Source organism: Phytophthora infestans, genomic scaffold, assembly GCF_000142945.1.
Source record: "Phytophthora infestans T30-4 supercont1.17 genomic scaffold, whole genome shotgun sequence".
Classification (NCBI taxonomy): Eukaryota; Oomycota; class Peronosporomycetes; order Peronosporales; family Peronosporaceae; genus Phytophthora; species Phytophthora infestans.
Genome location: NW_003303742.1, coordinates 1,221,260 through 1,238,494, shown reverse-complemented (window position 1 = coordinate 1,238,494; position 17,235 = coordinate 1,221,260). Strand labels below are relative to the sequence as shown.

The window sequence follows — 17,235 nt, the reverse complement described above, 5'->3', positions numbered from 1 at the left end:
GGCCACGCATGAGCGCGAGATGGACGGCAAAAAGTTGAGAATGGTGTGGCAGCGCTCCAACACGCAGGACGAGGGCGGTCATGAGACGATCTGTTCAAACGGCACTGCAGATGAGTTCGAGAACGAGTGGGTCGAGACGCCGTTTGGTCGCGCCGAGGATGAGGAACTTGCCAAGTGGATGGACGACCATGAACGCAATGTGTACCAGGCCTTTGGCATCGAATACAACCCGGATGAGGCGATTCCGAAGTGCGAGACGCCCGAGGAGCGCAAGGTGGTGGAGGAGGGCAGCCCGGAACGCACAGACACGATTCTCAGAATGTCCAAACGCCAAGAAGAGGAGACGACGCCCCCACATTACACGTCGTAAGCGAGTAAAGTTGAAGCGGGTTATGCAGAAATCTGATAATTCATTCTACCGGTAGTATTATATTTGTTCCATCATATCAAAAAATTATGTGTGGACCACAAGTCTGCTTGGATTCGAACTTAGTCTGCAAACTTCAGTTTGTTCCCGCTTTGACCATCTTCAAAGCCAAATCAACCAGTCATCCCCCCTCGTCTCTTTCGGTCACTATGGAGGAGCAGCAGCAGCATGACGAGCCGATGCTCAAGACCTGCGACTCGGAGGCCACGTCGTCCTACGAGCTCGGCGGTTTCGGCGTGGATGCAGCCATAGGCGAGTCCAAGCGCTGGCTGCAGAGTCTGGAGAAGAGCATCCGAGCAATTGTAAGCATTCGTCTACTGAGTGTGCGCGCGTTTGATGGCAACGGCGCCAGCTTCAGCGTGGCCACGGGCTTCGTGGTGGACATGGAGCGCGGTCTGATCCTGACCAACCGCCACGTTGTGACTCCCGGGCCTGTAGTAGCCGACGCCATCTTCCTCAATAAGGAAGAAGTGGACCTCGTGCCGATCTACCGAGACCCCGTGCACGACTTTGGCTTCTTCCGGTTCGACCCCAAGAAGGTCAAGTTCCTGCAGTTGCACGAGATCCCATTGCGACCCGAGGCCGCCAAGATCGGCGCTGAGATCCGCGTGGTTGGCAACGATGCGGGCGAGAAATTGTCCATTCTTCCGGGCATATTAGCCAAACTGGACCGCGACGCGCCGTCCTACGGCTCGACGTCTTATAACGACTTTAACACCTTTTACTATGCAGCTGCTAGTAGCACAAGTGGAGGCTCTAGTGGCTCTCCCGTGCTTAATATTGACGGGTGCGCTATTGCGCTCAATGCTGGAGGCGCCAAGAAAGCCGCTTCTTCCTTTTACCTTCCTCTGGATCGAGTCGTACGAGTACTGGGACTCATCCAACAGGGCAAACCGGTGCCCCGAGGGACGATCCAGACGATCTTTCGACACACAGCGTTCGATGAAGTGAGGAGACTGGGACTTCCCGGAGAGACAGAGGCACGAGTGCGACAACAGTCCCCACAAGAGACAGGTATGCTCGTAGTAGACCAGGTTGTCCAAGGAGGACCAGCACACGACCAGCTGCGCACTGGAGACGTCCTTATTAAGTTTGCGGGACACTACGGAGCGACTTTTTTGGCCATTGAAGAATATCTCGATGCTCACGTTGGAGAGACCGTTGAAGCGCAGTTCCAACGTGGAGACGAGCAGTACACAGCCACTATTACTATCGCAGACTTGCACTCCATCACACCCGACAGATACTTGGAGATTGGAGGAGGAATTGTACACGCGCTGTCGTATCAGCAAGCTCGCAACGCCTCACTACCTGTGGGTGGGGTGTATCTGGCTCAAGCCGGACACATGTTCATGAAGGCGCATCTAGCTCAGCCCTGTATCATCACATCGGTGGCAGGACAAGCCACACCGACACTAGACGACTTTGCACGCGTTATGGCGTCGCTGCCGAATGGGTTTCGTACCGTATTAAGGTACTTTATGATCCGTGATCGTCATCGTGTCCGCACTGCTTTCATTATGATGGATCGGCTATGGTTCCCGATGCAAATGTGTACTCGCAATGACGAAGACGGACTCTGGTACTCGAAGCCGTATACGTTAGAAGCTTCAAACGGAGAGAGCGCTCTTATGACTGCCAATGGAAACCCGACGTTTGCGCCAGCCCCGTTGAGCTTCCCTGGAGGCAATGCTATCGGTAAGAAGACGCTGCTGTCGCTGGTGATGGTGTCGTTTGACATTCCGTACATGATTGACGGCATTTCGAGCTCGAGTTATCACGGGATGGGCGTTGTGGTGGATGCTGAGAAAGGCTTTGTGCTCGTGGATCAAAACACCGTCCCTATCGCATTAGGCGACGTGTTGATTACTATCGCTGCAAGCGTCGAAGTGCCTGCTAAAGTGGTGTTTGTACACCCTGTCCACAATTTTTCTATTGTGCAGTATGACCCGAAGACACTGGGCGCTGTAGCGAGTCATATTGGCAGCGTGGAGCTGGCTGAGAAGCCGCTAGAAGTTGGCGAGACGGCTGACTACATCGGATTGAGCAGCAACTGGACTGTTGTCACCATGAAGTCTGTTGTTACGAAGCTAGACCGACTTGTGCTGCGGGATTTCCAGCCGCCACGGTACAAAGCGTGCAACATTGAGGTGCTGCACTTTGACCGCATCACCAAGTCCGTGGGCGGTGTCTTTATCGACGAAATGGGGGCGGTGAATGCTCTTTGGCTCTCGTTTAGCTACCAGGACAGTGCTGGTCGCAAGGAAGTCTTCCGTGGCCTACCGATTAGCGTCGTTCGACCTATTGTTGATGAGCTGCGGGCGTCTCGTATCCCGGAATCTGTAAACATCCTGCCGGCGCAATTGCTGACGTTCTCCTTGTCGAAGGCTCGCTCCGGTCTAGGACTGTCGGACGCGTGGATCCAGAAGCTCGAGTCTTGCTACGAAGACAAGCGTCAAGTACTCGGGATCAAGCGTTGTGCTGCTGGTACGGACTGCGCCGGCAAACTCGAGAGCGGCGACTTGCTTCTTGCCATTGATGGTCAAGTTCTAGTCCGGGACGCTGATGTGGAACGCGCTGTGGACGGGAAGACGGAGCTGACGGCGTTGGTTGTACGGGACCAGAAGGAGATGGAAGTGAGTGTCAGCACGTCTCAGCTCTCGGCGATGGGCACTGATCGCGTCATTGTCTGGTGTGGTCTTGTCATTCAGAGTCCCCACTATGCAGTAGCGAGCTTGGGTTATATCCCAGAGGAAGGAGGCGGTGTGTATTGCTCGCGGTGGTGCTATGGCTCTCCGGCGCACAAGTACGGTCTGCGTGCTACGATTTGGCTCGTGGAAGTCAACGGCGAGCCGACCCGCACATTGGACGATTTCTTGCGTGTGGTCGAACGCCTGGACAATCGCGAGTCGGTGCGTCTGAAGACAATTTCCATTAACACTAAGCCCAAGGTGTTCACGTTGAAGACAGACTACCACTACTGGCCTACCGTCGAGTTGCGTCGAGAAGGGTGGGACTGGAAGTACGTGGAGCATCCTTAAGAACCACGTAAGGAAAATGATGCAAGTGTCAAGCTAAAAAGTCAAGATAATACAAATACATAGAGCTGCACTCTGGAAATACACACGTGTTCTGCTCCATACAAGCCTATTCTTGGTGGATTTCACCCTACTTCTGTATTTAATGGGGACGGTGGGGGTCCAAGCAGTAGACTTCGGTAGTCCAAGCCTCGATGGACAACATTCAGCCTTGGACGATGAGAACGTCAACGTGATTCAGACCAAATTATTCAAGCGGAGACGAAAAGCAACCGCACTTCTAAATGGCGACCCGAAGCGCGGATTAGCTCCAAAGTGTTGCGATCGCTGCAAAAGCGACTTGAATGGGAAACTCATGGTGCGATGCTCGACGTGCTCGTTCCGCTGTCATCTCTATTGCTTCTCGCCTCCACTCAAGCAGCATCCAGGGTTTCTCCTTCGGAAACAGCAGCAGAATTCTCAAAGCGATACATCGCCGATCTGGAAATGCGAAAAGTGCGAAGGCACGTCGGTTGTCTTCAACGTTAAACCAAAGTCAGCTGGATCTCCGACAAAGAAGCGAGTCCGCCAAAACGATGCAGAAGTGGATGCATCCCCGCTTCAGGTGGGTCCATCGATTGAAGTAACTAACACGGATTCAGGGTGGATGCAACCAGTGCAGCCCCAATGGATCGAGAGCTCGAAAGTTGTGTTTGATTGGTATCGATACCGAAGTGAATAGACCGAGACTTTGCGCTACAACGAGACTCAGAGTCGGAGTGGAGTGGATGATCTGGTGTTCTACTCGAAGAGCTACGCGGTAATGAAAAAAACGACTGCAATTTGGCGTACGCACGTGATGCGTCGGCGACGACATCGATACCAACAGGAGCTTGAAATCAAAGCGTTGCGTTTCTACGACAAGAAGCTCAATGTGATGCACGTACCGCAGCCAAACGAAAAGCTCACGGTGAGGGCAACGCAGGAAGAAGAATTTGAAGAGGACGATGAAAATCTCGTGAGTATCAACTATTATATTCCATACTCAAGAAGACGTCCACGGCTTCCATTGTTGTGGAAAGGTGAACCACCAAGTGCTTTGATGTGCTGGACAACAGGAGAGCGTGTAGAAATGGCTAATGTGATCGAGGAGCTCGTAGAACGACTGTGCTTAGCAAGTGAAGACATTGACGCACCGCTACTCCAGATCCAAGATAATGTTGACTTCTCCATTGACGCGGATGAGCTTGCTAATAGCTCAATGGACCAAAGGCATGACACTGTAAAAGTTCACGCTGCTGTAACTTTTATCCAGTCGTTCGTTCGCCGTCGTCTTCGTCGTCGAAGAAATGAGCGAGCTAACCGACGACGTCGTGCACGTGAAGAAGCTCGACGCAGAGCCAGGGCTCGAGCGTCAGTGTCGCTCTTACGAACTTGCATTCAGTTCATTGTCGTCCTCATGAAACTGCTGGGTCAGGCTCGTACGAAGAAATCAATGTTGCTGGCTCTCCGTGATGCAGCCGAAGAAACTCGCGTAAAGAACGATGTTATGATAAGAGAAGCGAAAGATTCCGAGGCAACAAGACTCATGGAACGACAGCGAAAAGTGCAGTTAGCAGAGGTGCGGATTCGTCGCTTTTTCGTGCGACGCGTGTATCCTTATGTGAAAATCAAGAAACACGTGATGGCTCGACGTCTTCAACGCTTCTGGAAGAGCACGTACTATCCGTACAAATGGCGAGACGCAGCCATCACTGCCCGACTTGCCCATCGTAACAAGGCAAGCATTCAAATCCAGAAATTTTACCGAAGTTCTCGAGTTCGGAAGCGATTTCAAGCGTTAATTGAAGCGAATGCACGCCGAAAACTGCGACGAACTCTCACAAGGTGGCTGCTTTCACGTCTTGCTAAGAAGGAAGCCAAGCGGTGTGCTGTATACGAAGCTGCGCAGTTAGCCTCGACGGATGACAACACGCTACCAGATGATGCCTCTCTTGATGGAATTCTTGAAAAACGAGGCGTTGAACTGCACCAGCAAGGCGATTTTTGGAATGCTGCGTCCATTCTGGAACGACTTTGGCAGATGAGAGACGGGAAAATGACGTTGGAGCTGCAGAAAACACTTGCCTATTCGCATCACATGACGTGGTACACGTCCTACGATCAGCTCAATTTGTCTCGAGCACATGAACTGTACTGCAACGTACTCGAAAGCTGTACACCTGGTAAACGTGTCGATCCACTAGTGTTACAAGATGTTGCAATTGTGATGATGCACATGGAACATTTTGGCGATTCCTTGCGCTTATTAGCCAAGTTGATTGAGTATTTCGCTCGACATCCCCAATTCCCGCTATGGTTATTACTAGCTGCGGTAGAGCTACAACAACTAGGTGAGTGGGAGCAAAGCGTGGAATATTTGACGTATCTTCACGATATCCCACCGCCACCGTATGTAGAGGGAGATATTCTAGCACTAGCAGCTATGGGATACGAACAATTGGCAATTGTTGGTGGTAATATGTCAGAAGAGCGAACTTCAAATACGTCGATGGCGAGAGAGGCGTGGCGTGCTGCACTACGGCAATGGAATCTGGAGAAAGTAAACGATGAAAGACCCAGCAGCGCAGCAATTCGAGGTAATGGTCGAGTTATGAACTCGAAAGAAAAGTGGGATTTACTTACAAATTTAGGGAAGCGAGCGCTGGAGCAAGGCCATTTTCTGCTAGCCTGCAGAGTCTACCTCTACGCGTTAGAACGTGTGGAGTGTTCGGACCAGGAGAAACACGCGACTTGGTGGAACCTTGCGGATGCATTTCGACATCTTGGACACCAAGACTTGTTCCTAAATGCTGCTCGACGCAGTCAACCTAACGCAACCGAAGACGACGAGCTTCCAAACCACTGGCAAGAGCTTGCAGAGCAGCAGACGTGCAGTTTTCAAACTGACTTAAAGACCTTGACAGTGCTACAAAAACTACGACAACTGAATGGGAATACCAAGTAATGTAAGAATGTATCATGAATTTTTGGTGTCTAGGAATCGTTGGTATCACGTCATTGCCTGCTCACATCATCGGTCTCCTCGATAGTCGACGCCAACTCGGCCAGGATGTTTCCATCTCGCTTAGAACCTCGTCGACGTTGGGACCTTCTCCTCACATTATCTTCAACAGAAAGGGCTCCTTCTTCGCTTTGCCGTCGAGGCGAGTTCCTTCTCGGGTCTGATCCCCGACGCTGAATATCTTGTAAAGCAGCAAGCGCGTCACGCTCTCTCACTCGCATGGCTCGTATACGAGCACCAGCCAATGCACGATTAAAGTGCAGTGGGTTTTGAGTCATAGTCGCTACCATTTCCAGTTCATCATCCTCGTCGTCGTCGCTATCATCGTCACCCGTCGAAAGCCCTTTACGCTTCCCGTGATCTACATCAACGTCATCCTTCAGATGGCGACGAGGGCTACTGAAGACCTTCTGGACTCGAGTGATGCGTTTGTAGTAGTCTGGTCGAAGTGCAACAACCAGCTCCGTGATCAACACAAGCGCGAAGTAGACACAACTAACCACCACAAGAATCGTGGTCGCAATCGCTAGCATCTGAGCTGAAGCGTTTCTGAAACCGGTCTCGTTGCTTCCAAGTCGCCCACTCTCGAACATGACACCGGCTAGTAAGACAAGAGAAGCGCTGAAGAGTAGACACGCCTCCACAGTATTGTGGTCCCAGAGATATCCCACCAGATTCTGCGGCTCCTGTGACGCAAGGATCGCTTCGTTAGCTCCGCGTACACTTGACGTTGGCGAGGCAGAACCTCCAGCCATGCCACTGCCACTGTGATCTCCATGGCCACTCTTCCACGCAGTCACAGTAGACGCGTGCATTTCCATTCGAAGATGTGCTGGCTGAATGAAAGCTTCGCCTTTAGCCTTAGCACGTCGAGTCTCCAGTAACACTCGCTTGGCGTAATCGGCTAGTACTCTCTGAGTCTCGTAAGCACTCATGTAGGGCCGGCAACGCACTTGTAGCGCGTAGTTTACGAACAATACGAACGTGGCTGTAGCTAGTTGGAAGACTGGGTCTTGACGGAAGAGCAGGCCGATACCCGCCAACAAGAACTTTCGCAGGATGATAAGCACCATCCAGAACCAATAATCGGGCTTGAATTGATAGTACAGCTTGGAGAACTTCTTGCGGAACACCCAGCAGTTGGGATTCGTGCGTCGACTTGTTCCTCGCTGCATGGCTCTCAGAAGCTGGTCCTCCATAACTAACGCTCGGTTACGTGATAGCGTTAACAGCACAAAGAGAGGATACCCCAGAGAGTAGACCACGAAGGCCAGTACTGCAAATGGGAAGAGCTGCATATGGATGCCACCGGGTTTGAAACATTGCGTGTAGATGGCTACCATGTATAGTTTGCCATCGGATGGGATAGTTCCAACGCAGTTGAAGACATCCAACGTTGTTCGTGTCAGGTACAGGAACAGATAGTACATCATCACAAGCGTCGAGCCGAACAGCTGAGGCAAATGTGACGTTAGTCTCGTGCGTCGTCTCTTGATAAAACGTTTGTACCCATATAGCGCGGCAAATATTGCGAGCGAAGTGGCCGCTACCACGAGCGGGAACAGCTCGATGATGAACCATTTGTTGACGAACGATACTTGGAAAGCAAAGCACTCGGGTGCGATCAATTCCAAGTTCAGATTGAAGGCCGACAACGTCGAAAACAGGTTAATCAGCGACGAGGGCCAGGAAATCCGAGCATTCCCAAAAATGGATAAAGTCTGGAAGTAGTCGATACCAATTGACAGGAGACCGAGACTCACTCCTTTTCGAGTTAATAGATAACTCACGATGGATGCCACTCCGAGACAGATAACCACGATTGCAACCGAACTCCACTTGTTGTCAGGACAGAGATCGCACTCGGAGTTGAGTTTGTGGTAGTCCTTCTCACATTCACCACATCGGATGTCCATGTAGCCTACAGCACATCGGTTGGCACCCAAACACGCGTACATGGGGTCGCATGCAAAGACCACTTCGCCTTCACGCCAGTAACCAGGTTTCGCCAACGGCATCTCGTCTCCACCCGCGCAAGTAGCGCCCTCGGGACACTCGTCGCAGAACTCGGTCGACGTTCGGTAGTAGCCTGGACTACATTGGAACTTGAGTTGCGTCTGACTTGTAGCAGACATGACGTTCCCACCCACCGACAAGGTGATGCTAGTGATGCCAGCCTTCGTCTTGGGAGGATACCAGATCAATTCCGAAGAGCTATTCCAGACAACGGTCCCGGTGGAATTTGTACTATTATCTGTTGTAGCTGGAGCTGTTGTTTCAGCTAGTTGGCGATACATTCCGTCTTCAAACGTGGTTTCCAAGACCGATATGCTACTTGTTGTTTCCAGTTTTCGCGTGATTGACTGAACGGAGTCGGTAGGGACGAAGGAAATAGTGATAGCGTCGTTCGGGAAGCAACCGAAGTCGGTGCCCTTGATTGTGATCGCATTGGCTCCATTGGCATCCGGTTGGTTCGGCATTTGAGCTGTTATCACTGGCTGATTGTATGAAAACGTCAACGCATTACTCGGTTGGTCGTCGACAATCACGTACACCTCCAGATCGGCCCCATACCCTGCGGGGACTGTGGTTTCGATCACAAAATCTGAGTGACTTGTGAAATTTTCAGCCAATTCTACCGCCGAGTCGACAGCTTCACACATTATTTGCGTTCCTTTGTTGTCGTCACAAAGATCGAGGAAGCTGAAGGTCGGACTGACGACGTATAGCGAAGGATAACACACCAATGTATCGATGTCGATACAAGGCCCGCTTGATGAAAACTCACACGTGTCGGACCCACAAGCCTTCGGATGAGAACTTTGTCCATCGACACGAGCATCTCGACCGCCAATGAGGACTTTGGATCGACTGAATCCGAAGTTTTTCCCGTACAAAGTTATCGTGTAGCCCCCACAAGTCGACAAGTTGCGTGTGCTGGTCTCGTATCCGATCAATTCAGGACTTTGATAGCCGAATCCAATCGAAGTGTTGACCAGCTGAAGCTCAGACACAGTGAGGTTAACGATTCTCGAAGTTCCTTGTCCAGGTGGCAGGTTAAACTTGATGTTCGTGTGGCTGAAGTAGACGATATCGTCGTCGGTAACATTCACTGTTTCAATTGTGCCATCGCTACTTGCTAGCTCAAGATGCCAGTCAAGCGTTCGGACGCCGAAATTCTTGCCCACAAGAGTGACAGACACACGTTCACACAGTTCCGTAGTCGCAGGGCAAGCCCGCGAAGCTGTCTTCAAGCACGTACCTGGGTATACTTTCATTGTTGCATCGACAGACGGATCCACTGTAACATCGAGCCAGCCTGTCGGAGGTGGACTTGCTGTGGCTGTACTAGCACGATAAATGCTCTCGTCGTTTTCAATCAACTGCCACATTCCACCCGTGTACAAGAGCTGTATATCTACCTCGTCACTCAGATACACAGGTTTGTTACTAGAATACACGTCTTCCACCGCCGTGACTGTAACTTTTTGTGATACTCCGTCCAAAATGGCTTGCACACAGTACGAATCGAGAGAAGAGCTTGCCGAGCTTGCCTCGAGATACTGACACTTAATTGGTGTGCCCAGTGTAGCACAGGGCTGATCAGGATCTGTACATCTACAGGTGTAGCCTGAGGTTGGGCCATCGCTTCTACTGATACTGTAGATAACGGGGGCGTCGTAGTTGAACTTCCTCGCTCTATCCACGTTGGTTTGACCACTCACGGTCACAACCACGTCATGTCCACTGCCTTGACCCTCACTTGTCGTGCACAGAATCAACTCGTGGTCAATACTTTTAATGATACAAGAGAATTCGTCGCCAAGTGTAACTTTGTGCTCATTCGAGAATGTGTTTGTTCCAAAGTTCTCCCCGCGAATTGTCATCGTGGACCCACCGGCAGTAGTTGCGTCAACTACTTCAATGTTACTTATTACGGGAGGATTGTAACTAAACGTGGTCGATTTTTCTTGATTCCCAGCGAAAAGTTTCAACGTGTAGCTTTTACCTTCTCCAGGAGGAATTGTTACCGTGACATGACCATGATCAAACGCTGTGATGTCAAGTAAAACAGACACATTGGAGCTGGAAGTCATTGAAACAATTGGGTTGGTACCGAAGTTTGATCCCGTCAATGTTACCACTTTTCCTGCGGTAGAGGACAGCGTCGCAGAGCTTCCAGTCCAATCGACGATAGGCGGAATGTAGCTAAACGATTTTGGACTACTTGGTGTTGTTCCACGCGTAACAATGAGCGTGAGCATCTTTCCTTGACCGCTTGGGACAGTGCACGATATCAGGCGAATGCTACTCACACCAGAAATTGTTCCTGACAGTACCAAACTCGACGGAATGACGGGTGTTGTTATCACGACATTGTTACACGCACTGGTTCCGATGGAGACGCGCGGATTTCGACCAACGTACTTGGCGTAGAGACTCAGTGTCGCCCCGCCTTTCGTTGCTGATAGATAGTTAAGTTCTCCATTTGTTCCAATTGTTTCAGTCTGGAAAAGCTTCGTATCTCCATCCAAGCGGTAGCTTGTCGAGCAATCGAGTACTCCACAAGTAGGGCTGTATGTGTACCAATCAAGAATAGCAGGATCGTCCCAACTGAACGGAGCCGAGTTACTCAGGATCTTCTCTCGGCCGATCACAATTGTTACGTATCCGAGTTTTCCAACATATTTCGGGATAATAATCGTATCGTGAGACCAGGATGAATATTCAACGGACAATTCATAGCTTGCAGCTTCCAAATTGCTCAAAGTAAGAGGGTATTTAGAAATAAGCACACGGCCAGTGGTGTAAAAATTCGTGCCTGTAACAGTGAGTTGTATACAAGAAGGTAGACAATCACCCGGGCCTTCATCAGTGTACACCGAGTCGATCGAAGGACACCCGTAACTTATCGTCAGTAGCGCACTCTTTTGGATACTTGTGGTACCGACCAGAAGCTGCAAGGAGCCTCCACTGCCGTATCCCACAGGAACCCGAACAACGACGTACTCGCTGGTATTCGTGTCGCCAAAGTCTCCGAAATTGACCGTAGGAATACGCCGCGTTGATAAACTGGCTTGAGGTGGCGAGAACATCATTCGAGAGGCTGCGAGAGTCACATTCGCTCCCAGGTTGTCTCCAATAATGGTGACTTGCGTTGAGCCGTCCGTTAGCGCTACAGTAGGGTAGAAGGATGTCACTACAGGAGGTGCGTACGAACTTGTTACAGCTGATAAACTCGATTCCTGATCCCCCACAGACACAATCCAAGAGAGATTCGCACCAACACCAGCTGCAGTCGTACAGATAATAGAAGAATCGTTGTGTTCAATCACGTCTGTCACTTGATACTCTCGTCCAGAGGAGCCGTAGGAAATCGTATCAATTGCCACATTACTAGGTCCGAAGTTACCACCGCGAATAATCACTCTCTGTCCACCACGGACAAGGGCATTCGTCGCACCTTCTCCGTCCAGCGCAGTGATATACGGCTTCGCATAGCTGATAGTAGGCGTCGCACTTGTCAGCCCGTCAATTGTAACAATCCAGGCAAGACGATTCCCCACACCAGGTGCCGTCGTACACAAGATACGCTCATGATCGATCACGATGGAGCAATTCGTAGCAGTAAACTCGTCTCCGTTGATACCATACGTCACCTTATTTATCACGGATTCGTTGATAATACCAAAATTCTTGCCAGTAATAACCACTTGTTGCGCCCCACTCGTTTGAATCTCTGCTTCTCCATCCGGGCGGAACACTTTATTCACAATTGGTCCTGCATACGACGTATTATGTGTCGACCATCGCGATGCTTGACCCTCAATAGTAACACGCCACGCGTGGAATGAGCCACTGCCAGCAACTGATTCACACTGGATCAAGTTATGGGTCTTGGGATCCGTGTACTTCCGTTTGCACTGCACAGCTTGAAGAATTGTCACGTCATCGAATGAATATTCAACAATTGGATCCACGAAAATCGCCGTATCAGGACCAAAGTTTTGACCCCGTATCTGGAACACTGTCCCGCCTGCAGTGGGGGCGTCTCTGAAGCCCAGGACTTCCAGAATTTCAGGAAGATCGTAAGAAGTCGAGAGTGTGCTAGTCAATGCGCTCACTTGGTTGTCTACAGAGATTTGCCATCGGAACCCCCCGCCTGCTCCCGGTAGAGACACACACGTCAACTGGACGTGGTCAACCACAACCTTACAGTCATTTAACTCGAAAGAATGGAGGGAATTCGTGTACGTTACTGTGACATTGGCACAGCCTTGACATCCAAACCCACTGCCGTTCACCAACACTGTAGAACCTCCAGATGTTGGCATCCCTGTTGATGTTGTCACTGCAGTGATGATAGGAGCAGCGTACTGACAGCTGGTAGCGAACATCGCGCTGGCCTGACCGCAAATTACTATCGTGAAGGGAAGATCTTTACCCGTTCCCAGAACACTACGACAAGCAACATTTGAGGCGAGCAGCTTACAGTTCTGTGCCTCAAAGTCGAAGCCATAGAGAACTACAGGCGGCTCGGAACTTGACAATGCCGTAGATCCTAAATTGTCGCCGTAAATGAAAATATTGTCCACATTGCTGCCGTTTGTAGGGAACGCAGTGTTGCACACAACCGAGTGAATTACTGGAGCGCCATACGATGACAACGGAACGGAAGAGGATGCTTGGAACGTCGTATCGCCAAGGCTTGGGACGTTCATGACGAGAGTAATACTCCAGTAGAGATTGGCTCCAACACCTGGGGCTGAGGTGCATTCAACGCCAGTATTTCCATTAACTAGAGAACATTTCGTCGCCGTATAAGGTGACGTTGTTCCGTATGTACCATACTGCACAATGAGCTGTTTAATTACCACCGAGCCATCAGCGCGTTGCTTGAATCCAATATTTGTACCCGTCAGGAGGAACTTCTCGCCACCTATGGTGTCCATTCTGCGAGAGCTATCTGTTACCAGTTCAAACGACTCCAGCGTCGTATCTTCTACATTTTTCACTGTGATAGCGAGGTCTTTGGTGATAGCTAAAGCGTTGATACCACTGGAGTCTCGAGCTTCGATGGTAAGTGTATAGGCTTGAACGGCCTCGAAATCAATGAGATCATTCACGATTAAATCTCCAGTTGTTGAGTCAATTCGGAACACATTGAGACCAGGAGGAGACACTGCACTTAGCGCATACTGGACGGTCTTGAACGGGTCGGAGTAAATATCTGGGTCTGTTGTGCTGACTCGCAGAATCACCGAGCCTATCGCTGTGTTCTCCTGCACGGATTTCGTTGCGATGAAGCCAACAAAGGAGTGTACTTCATTCACATCTTCCACGTCGATAACAATGGTCGTCGTGGCTGTAAGTCTACCAGGGTCTTGAGCGACAAGGCTGAAGCTGTAGCGACGTCGAGCCTCAAAGTTGAGACTTGGTTTGACAATGATTCGAGCACATCTCGTCTGACTGCAGTCCTTTTCAACTTTTACCGAGAAGAAGGAGCAGTCGCTGGCATTCGAACATGACGTTGTGTACGTAAGTGCGTAGCCATCGCCTTCATCAGGATCCATAGCACTGATACATCGTGGCAGCGCCAGGTTTGCCGCATTGTTTTCTTGCACCACGAATGTGTACGTCTGATCGCTGAAAACTGGCGCCTCGTTAACGTTCAAGACATGAACAGTGACGTCTCTTGTACTGCACATTTGCGCCGGATCACAAGCTGCTACCGTACAGACGTACGTTCGTCGCTCTTCATAATCCAAGACTCTTCCTGCACGAAGCACAACTGCTCCACTTGTCAGCCCAAGACTAAAGGTATCAGCACAATACGTGTCGGTCTTGGACTGCAGCGTAAACTGGATCACGTCGTTGTCCGGATCTTCCACAAAACCCGACAGTACACTACCAGCTTGGGTCCCTGCAGCGGCATTCTCATAGATATCAAACGAAAAGGGTAGTATACTACGCCATCTTGGCGCAAAATTGGACTTTGTCGTGAGTACTTTGATGACTGCAGTGGTCGAACAGCGACTGACGCTGCTATCCGTGACAGAAACAGTCACGTCGTACTGCTCCGGATACACGAACTCTGTGCCCGAGGGTGTCCTCGCTACCGTTAATTGTCCAGTCATCGCGTCAATTCCAATTAAACCGGACGTAGCGTTCGTCTTTGCGATCGAATACGTGAGAGTATCAGCCACGTCTTGATCTTTGCCAGGTAGTGGATATCCGATCTGCGTACCAGATTCTGAGCGCTCACGTACTGTGAAGGACACTGTGGCTAATGTCGGGCAATCGTTGGCGTTCAGAACGTTCACCGTAACTCGACTATCAACTGAATAGCCAGTCGTCTTCACTGTTTCATCTGAAGCTCGAATGGTGACGAAATACTGAGCTACCATCTCGAAATCCGGCAAAGATGACGCTTTCCAAGCAAGTCCAACTCGCTCACTAGTGCATAGCGTCGACTCCAGAACTTTGGTTGTAGCAACACCATTCACGATCGTGTCATGCACCAACTGGTAAGGAGAATTCGCTTCGACAAGGGCATAGTAAGAGCACGAAGCCTTATCAGGGTCGCTGGCAATAAACGTGCACACGTCAGCTCCTTGGTCGTTTAATACTGCGGCTGTATTCTCCACTTGTGTACAGATCACAGCATTCATCGACGGTGCCTCAGGTACATCATCAACACGGACAGTGACAAAGCCACTCCCACATAAAGTCGTCTGAACAGCGTCACAAACTCGGACGTTTAGACTGAACGTCGTAGGATCTTTTTCATAATCCAATACACGAGTTGTTCGCAGTTCTCCACTGATCGGGTCAATCCGGAAAGGAGCATAGCTGTCCATGAGTGTGAACACGTTAGCTGAAGTCTGATCGGGATCAGTAAACTGAGCAACGAGAACTTTGGAGTCTGGAGGCTTGTTTTCTTGAATGAACCCTGGAATGCCTCCTACAACCGATGGGGGCTCATTTTCGTCCAGTACAGCGACCGAAATACTGAGGAAGGCCGTGAATTCACCGTCCGAGTATGCTACTTGTAATTTGTACTGAGCTTTGCTTTCAAAGTCCAAAGTCTGAAGTGTTAGAAGTTGGCCATCACTACGTATAGTAAATTCGGACGCATTGCCACTTGAGAGGCCGCTTTGAATCCAGAATCCAGAGCTATTTCCCACTGTTCCATCCACGTCAGCCACTTGGATCGGTTTTCCAACTAGTGACCCTGGAGAGAGATTCTCTTGGATAGTAAATGTACCCGCAGTAAGAGACGGGGGCTCGTTCACATTTCGAACCAATACAGCAACGTTCATAGTAGTCGAGATAGATTTACAGTTCGAAACATCCATTGTAGGATCGCAGGACACGCCGTTGTCTTTGACTGTAATCGAAACATAGAGAACAGGCATCGTTTCGTAGTCGAAAGACGTTGCCGCATAGAGCTCCCCACTATTCGTTATCGACACGTAGGTACTCGCATTAGTATGGAATGTCAACACGGACGCGTGATCCGGATCAGTGGCGATTACTTTCCCGATATACGTTCCAGTTGGAGCATTCTCCGGAATAACCAAAGACCCAGACTCAGCGAATTGTGGCGCCTCGTTCACGTTAAGTATATCCACCACCACTTGCACTTGCGCGTCCAACGCGACCGGGTAGCCGGAGTCTACCACACGCACGCCAAAGAAATACTGGTTCGTACCTTCGTAGTCCAATTTATCCCACTGGACTGCAAGTTGACCAGAGCAGCTCTCAAGTCGGAATGGTAGCCCTCCAGCGTTTTTGTTCACTAGTTCGTATCGTAATGTTTCAGTCTGACCACGATCCGGATCCATCGCACGTATCGGCGTTCCGAAATTCAATCCGGATGCAGCGTTCTCCGGAACACCAAAAGAGTACGACGTTTGCTGGAACGCCGGTGGTTCATTCACATCCAAGACTTTAATCTGAATTTCACGCTCATGGAAGAGCCCTGCTCTATCTGAAGCACGTACGCGAATTGTGACCAAAGAATTTCGTTCATAGTCGAACAATGAACTATCACGCACGGACAAATTACCGCTCGAAGTCAGTGATATATCCGTGGAAGGGAAGGCCAACTCGAAAGTTATCTGATCGGATAAATCCGGGTCAGTTGCTGTGAGTTCGCCGATCATCGTACCAATAGCAGGGTTCTCTGCGATCTCAAAGCAGCAGCTCGTGATGACTGGCGCCTCGTTTACATCGTCTACATAGATGGGCAGTGTCGCCTCTCCCATTAAGCCTCCACTATCCACGACATTCACACTGATCTGAAGCGGTTGGGCGCTAGCTGCGATGGATTCAAAGTCGAGAGTGGCGGTAGCAAGTAGCAATTCTCCAGACGTTGAGACATCGAACCAATCACTTCTAGGTCCGTGAATGAAATATTCCAACGGGGAAGGATACGCGCCAAAAACACACAACATGTTGAACGCTGCGGTGTCAGGGATCTCAAAGTCACCGCCTGAGGTTTCTCGGATGTAGATCTCATAGCTGGTTGCACTAGTACTGCTTTGAGCTGTAATCGTTTGACCTTCCACTTTCACGAACGCGTTTTGTGACATCCAGGCCGGAAGAACATCGGAATCGTCTTCTACCAGTACAAATATGTCTCCGGAGCTGGCCAAGTTGAGCTTGACGTTTGATAGCGGCGCTGACATCGAAGTGGTAACAAAGAAAGCGTCCGGTAGAAT

At 50.3% G+C, this 17,235-nt stretch overlaps 3 protein-coding genes across 3 annotated transcripts; 2 read left to right on the top strand and 1 right to left on the bottom strand.

Moving 5' to 3' along the window:
* Nucleotides 1-606: 606 nt before the first annotated feature.
* Nucleotides 607-3,468, top strand: PITG_09985 (pro-apoptotic serine protease nma111-like protein; the record flags this gene model as incomplete). Its single annotated transcript, XM_002902475.1, has 1 exon — nucleotides 607-3,468. One exon carries the CDS (start codon nucleotides 607-609, stop codon nucleotides 3,466-3,468), a length of 2,862 nt encoding a protein of 953 aa, XP_002902521.1.
* A 352-nt stretch (nucleotides 3,469-3,820) lies between these two features.
* Nucleotides 3,821-6,451, top strand: PITG_09984 (uncharacterized protein; the record flags this gene model as incomplete). The annotated part of the gene is made up of 4 exons (XM_002902474.1): nucleotides 3,821-3,988; nucleotides 4,070-4,164; nucleotides 4,219-4,663; nucleotides 4,760-6,451. The coding sequence occupies 4 exons, from the start codon at nucleotides 3,821-3,823 to the stop codon at nucleotides 6,449-6,451; spliced, it is 2,400 nt and encodes a 799-aa protein (XP_002902520.1).
* Nucleotides 6,452-6,501: 50 nt separating this feature from the next.
* Nucleotides 6,502-16,968, bottom strand: PITG_09983 (protocadherin Fat-like protein; the record flags this gene model as incomplete). The annotated part of the gene is made up of 1 exon (XM_002902473.1): nucleotides 6,502-16,968. One exon carries the CDS (start codon nucleotides 16,966-16,968, stop codon nucleotides 6,502-6,504), a length of 10,467 nt encoding a protein of 3,488 aa, XP_002902519.1.
* Between the last annotated feature and the right edge of the window lie 267 nt (nucleotides 16,969-17,235).